Consider the following 5,985-nt stretch of genomic DNA (forward strand, 5'->3'; position numbering starts at 1 on the left):
CGTATGTGCCGGCCGGACATGCTCTCTCTAATATAGTAGTCGTTCGTTCCTTCCCGGCCGAAGAAGCGGCAATAATCATGATAGGGCGTCCTCGTCAATCAGCTACTACGTACGTCGCTAGCTAGTTGACTCGACAACAATCATAACCGTAAAAAGTTTGTGACGATACGATCCGTGAACGTGTGTAATATATTACTATTCACAGCAGTAGCAGATGACACATAAACGGATGGAAATAAGAAGTAAACTGAATTTGACAAATTCAAAAGATAAGAATATATTCAGTGGAAGAACCATTGTCAAGGCACTGGTGCCTCCATTCACACGAGTTGATATCATATGTTACAAAGTCACGGATCATGGTCGATGCAGGTATGTGAGCCTGCATGTATATGCTCACAGTGACATCCCTCGAGCATCCAACAGAAAGATGACGATCTGCAGCAACATCAGGAAGAAGACAACCACACCAACAATATTAGCGCGCCATCGCTACGATGCAACCCAAAGTATGATCATCCGCACACCCATGTAGTTATCTCTGATGCACACGTTGTTTGAGTAGACATGCTCTCCTAGCTCTTCGTTGCAACTCGACCGAGAAGCGACACTACAATAATTACGACCTTCTATGACGAATAGTCGATGACAATATAGTAACTCGTTATTAGATCATCTTATTTATGACGATTTTTGGAAGATGGTCCAGTGTAATGACGAAAATTTAAACTTCGTCATTAAAATCGTCATAATATACTCTAGCACCATGTTTGTGACAATTTTCTATGACTGTCCGTGGTAGTAGATAACACATACATGGATGAAAACAAGAAATAAACTGAATTTGAAAAATTTAGAGATAAGAATATATCCAGCGGAGGAACCATGCTCAAGGAAAATGATGGCTCTATTCACATGAGCTTTTATCATATGTAGCTCGAAGTCACGGATCAAAGTCGATGCAGGTATATGCTCACAGTGATATCCCTCGAGCGTCCACCAGGAAGATGATGATCTGCAACAACATTATAAACCTGATCATGCGCACGTACAGCTGAGTAGCTTCATTACAACTTGATCGAGCAGTGAGATGAGAGTTGACTATGTTTCGTGTCTTCTATTCGTATCAGAGGCTCCTAGTGAAGTTAATGGTTGGAGTTTTGTGAGTAATCACTATAACATAAACCCACTATCCAATAAATTACGATTGACTAACCGAAAGCTTAAGATGAAAGCAAACTTTAAGCTTAAGCTCAAGCTCTTAAATCGAATATGAAAATGAGGAGGAGGATCAAGACTCCACTACCACCTCTAATGTTGAAAAAAAAACAATTAAATGAACCGAGATGGTGACGAAGATAATTCACAAAAATGAATCATATGGGTGTTTTCATCCAAGTTGGTGACATATATAATGCACAATTGAAAGAAGAGAACACAAAGGATATTATTGATGCACAATCGAAAGAAGAGAACAAAGACTACACAAAGGATATTATTGATGCGCTAAGAAAGGGCACTTTATGGAGCATTGTAGAAACAAGGCCACATCGAAGGATAAGTAAAAGGAGGCACGAGACCAAGTCTCTCCTACAACAACCAAAACTTAGGATAATTCATCAAGTGAAGATGAAATCCAACACAGAAGATACAACCGCAAGCATTCATCATCATGCTTCTTTCACAAGTGACTTGTCCCATGGCACGAGGTAATACTAAAGACTCATCCTCTAGGTAGTTAGAGGGATAGCGATAGTGGTGATGAAAAACTAAATAACTTGCACAAGACATTATTTTTTTTAAAAAAAAATGGTTACAGTAAGCAAAAGACATAGGTAGTGTTTGGTTGAAGAGCCAAGTAGAACGGAGCTGTTCTGTCCCAGTTTTGTTATTGTTTGGTTACAAATTAACTAGAACGGAGTGGCTCCAATTAAAGAATATTTTCCTCAAATCCAGAACCATTCCACTAAAAAATCAACCGGACGGAGCCGCTCCTGCTTATAAAAACAGTTTTGGGCGCCCCGGCCGCCGTTGTCTCCGTCGCATGGCCCAGGGCCGGTCCTGCTCATAACTCTTTGGCAGGGAGCTTTTTCGGTTGGGCGGTGCGTCCCTGAACATGAGCATACAAGTCAGCAACTTGCTGAGTCATCATTGTTGATCGGCCCGGTTAGTTCTTCGTGTATCCTGTTGAGCATACCATTGCAGAGCAGAGCTACCCCATCACTTGGAAATTTAAGGTCTTGAGGTACCAGAAGAGCGCGCCGTGTGGGCGGCTGGTGCAGGGCCGTTCCTAACTTTTTAGGGGCCCAGTGCGAAATACGATATCGAGGCCCATCCACACACAAATATATATATAACTATACATATATAATCAAATATTTGACATATAAAAATTATTATGCACTATTTTGAAGTTTACAAGATAATAAATGTAAAATATAGCAAAAAACACTTGTTATCTGATATTATTAAAAATATCTTCTAACATTTTGTGATAAAAAGTCATCTCTTATATTATTGAGATCAATCTCATCCAACAACTTTTTTCGATATATAGAATCACCAAGTCATTTAACATCTTTTGTGTTATTGTTGACCAAAAATAGTTCACAAAAATATTTCAATTTTAAAAAGCTTCTCTCTGCCAAAGCAACCATCATATGTATAGTTTATAATACTCTCCCTATATCAAACTAGAATTTGTTTTGCTTCTTTAGTGGATTCATCATCATCAATATAAACATAAAAATCAAGAACTAAAACAAATACTATTTTGAAACGGATAGAGTATTCGATAAGTAATTGAGACAGTTTAAGAATATAAACGAGACTAGTCGATAACTCGATAATGCATCGCTTTTTACGTATTTGTGTCTATAATAGATAGGTTTAATATAAAAATGCTATCGTCCAGTGGCGAAGGGGCCCTCTATTTTTGGGGGCCTGGTGCGGCCGCACCCTCGGCACCCCCACAGGGACGCGCGCGGGTTTTCGGTGTGTTCGGTGTCGGAATTGAATAGAGAGTTAGGCTTGTATTGAGCATACCATTGCATGCAGATCGAGCTACCCCCCATCACCTTGGAACGACTTGAGGTACCAGAACGTCGTGCGATGGGGCGTCTTCATTCTGGTCGGGTACGGTGTTCCCTCAGCCGCGCGTTCGGTGTATTGGGTGTTCGAATTGAAGAGAGAGTTTAATTAGGTGGGGCGATCGAGTTAGGCTGGACACTGGAGTTTCCTAGCTAGGCCGGCGTAGAGGCATCTGTGCTGTGATCGAGTTAGGCAGCACTACCTGAATACAATATTCTCCGTCGCGCCTACTCCTCCTCCTCCTCTTCTTCTTCTTCCTCCTTCCTCCTTCGTCTTGCCCCTTCCCCACGTTCACGTCACACACACCGCACACCCGTATTAATAGCTGCAGCGTGGCCGATGCAACGCGCAACCACCGGATCATGCAGAGACAGACGGCACAGACAGCACGCAGCCGGACCGATAGTACGATCCATCACGTCGGTGCACGCGCAATAAGCGTAGCGAACTCGCTCACACACACCGGACCGGAAGGCGCGCGCTATAAAAAAAACTCGTGGTCGTCGTGGGATGGGGGTGTGGGTGTCGGGCGGGCCAGCAGCTGGACAAGCAAGCAAGCAAGCAAGCCAATAATGGCGTCTCACTCTCATCGGTCCCGGTCTCCCACGGCGCCCTGTCCCAGCTGGGGGCACGCCCACGCGCCGCGGTGCCGGCGGCGGCTCGTCCGGGCACTGCTGCTCGTAGCGGCGCTGGCGCTGGCGGCGGCAGGTGGTGGTGGTCGTGGCTCCGCGGCCGCCGCCGCCGCCGCCACCCAGCAGAGGATCCCGGCCATCTTCATGTTCGGCGACTCCATCGTGGACCCGGGCAACAACAACAACCGGCTGACGGAGGCCAAGGCCAACTTCCCGCCGTACGGGCAGGACTTCCCCGGCGGCGTCGCCACGGGGAGGTTCTCCAACGGCTTGGTCCCCGGGGACCTCCTAGGTACGTACGTGGAGTTGTTTAGACTTATTAGCTGAAGAATAATAATGTTTCATCCCCGTCCCTAACTACAATAATAATACACACTACACACTAGCCTACTATAGCAGCTGTTTAGACTTCAATGCTACTGCGCAGCTTCCAAGCTGGGCATCAAGGAGCTGCTGCCGCCGTTCATCGGCACCGACCTGCAGCTCGAGGACCTGCTCACCGGCGTGGCCTTCGCCTGCGGCGGCAGTGGCTACGATCCGCTCACGTCCAAGCTCGCGGTAACTTTACACGTCGTCCGGAAGCTAGCTGCATTAACACACTCACTCCTACGTACTGACTACTGAAGATGTTATCTGAGACTGAGAAGAATAAAACCGTTACTACTACTACGTACGTAACAATTGAGACCGTTGGTGCCGCGGCCGGTGCAGACGACCCTGTCGAGCGCCGACCAGCTCCAGCTGTTCCAGGACTACAAGGATAAGCTGGCGGCCCTGGCCGGGGAGGAGGAGATGGAGCGGGTCGTCTCGCAGGCCGTCTACTTCACGGTGATGGGGGCAAACGACATCGTAAACAACTACTTCATCCTCCCCATCAGACGCCACCAGTACGACCTCTCGTCCTACGTCGACTTCCTCGTCTCCTCGGCGATCAACTTCACAAGGGTACGTACGTATAAGTAGACACACTACTACGTACCGGCCGGTAGTCTTTAATTTCTGAATGACACGCTGATTATGATTATGAGTTCTGCTTCTTCCTCCTCTTCTTGTTCTTCTTCTTCGTCGTCCTCCTCCTCCTCTTCTTCAGACTCTGAACGACATGGGAGCTCAGAGGATAGCGTTCCTCGGCGTGCCGCCACTAGGATGCTGCCCGTCACAGATCACGCTCGCGGGGAGCCCGTCGCGCCAGTGCGATCCTGCTAGGAACCAGGCGTCGGAGCTGTACAACTCCAGGGTCTCCAAGGAGATAGAGCGCCTCAACGCGGAGCGAAGCGGTTCAGGCTCCAAGTTCGTCTACGTCGACATATACTACAACTTGCTCGACCTCATCCAGAATCCAGCTTCGTACGGTAAAGCTAGCCCGGCCCTATACTACTATCTCCTTTTTTCTAGCTAGTAGATACCAACCGGCCCTTTCATATATATCGATCGTACTGCAGAATAATGTTGGTTTTTTATTATTATTTCCAGGTTTCAAGGACGTGAGCGAGGGTTGCTGCGGCAGCACGGTGCTGAACGCCGCCATCTTCATCGCGTACCACAGCGCGTGCCCCAACGCGCCCGACTACATATTCTGGGACGGATTCCACCCCACGCAGAAGGCATACGACATCGTGGTGGACAAGCTCATCCAGCAGAACTCCAAGTACCTGATGATGTGAAGACAGACACTTGCTGCTGCATGGCACGAGGGCTCTACCTTTCCCCGTACAAACACACGGCCTGACGTCGACCATTATTCATGGACGACTCCCCACATGGCAGTGGCATTTGCCAAATGTATGATACATATTAACATATAAATATACTATACATGCCTGTGCGCCAATATCATACATAATGATTCATTAGTTCTAGTTTGTATGTTTTTAGCTCCAAGTCCATCATCCTTACGACGATTATTATATGTTGTACAGAACCACCACAGATATGTAACTAGTTGTGACACTGACAGCAACCAGCCAACCAGAACGCCTTTACATTTGTAGAACCGTGTCGGTCGGGAAGTACCTCACGGTGTGTAACCATATATATATATATATATATATATATATATATATATATATATATATATATATATATATATATATATATATATATATATATATATATATATATATATATATATATATATATATATATATATATATATGTATTTAGAGCCCTAAGCTCTATTTAACTATAGGAAGCCCCGACCACGTACCGACCAGGTGCGCGACCGCACCGGACCCTTTTTGGCTCATTGTACCTAACTGCTTAC

The 5,985-nt window shown here is 46.1% G+C and overlaps 1 protein-coding gene across 1 annotated transcript; it reads left to right on the forward strand.

Annotated features, from left to right (window-relative positions):
- The first annotated feature begins 3,606 nt into the window (after nucleotides 1–3,606).
- Nucleotides 3,607–5,739, forward strand: LOC100284218 (anther-specific proline-rich protein APG). The gene is made up of 5 exons (NM_001157113.2): nucleotides 3,607–4,014; nucleotides 4,150–4,280; nucleotides 4,434–4,667; nucleotides 4,813–5,074; nucleotides 5,196–5,739. The coding sequence occupies exons 1-5, from the start codon at nucleotides 3,663–3,665 to the stop codon at nucleotides 5,384–5,386; spliced, it is 1,170 nt and encodes a 389-aa protein (NP_001150585.1). The 5' UTR covers nucleotides 3,607–3,662; the 3' UTR covers nucleotides 5,387–5,739.
- Nucleotides 5,740–5,985: the final 246 nt, after the last annotated feature.

This window comes from Zea mays, chromosome 7 (genome assembly GCF_902167145.1).
Source record: "Zea mays cultivar B73 chromosome 7, Zm-B73-REFERENCE-NAM-5.0, whole genome shotgun sequence".
In the NCBI taxonomy this organism is placed as follows: domain Eukaryota; kingdom Viridiplantae; phylum Streptophyta; class Magnoliopsida; order Poales; family Poaceae; genus Zea; species Zea mays.

What these genes read in the sequence shown, in the direction of transcription:
- LOC100284218 (NM_001157113.2), top strand. Translation starts at nt 3,663, where the DNA reads ATGGCGTCTCACTCTCATCGGTCCCGGTCTCCCACGGCGCCCTGTCCC. An exon ending in GGTCCCCGGGGACCTCCTAG is followed by an intron (nt 4,015 to 4,149) that starts GTACGTACGTGG and finishes GCTACTGCGCAG; the next exon opens with CTTCCAAGCTGGGCATCAAG. An exon ending in CCAGAATCCAGCTTCGTACG is followed by an intron (nt 5,075 to 5,195) that starts GTAAAGCTAGCC and finishes TATTATTTCCAG; the next exon opens with GTTTCAAGGACGTGAGCGAG.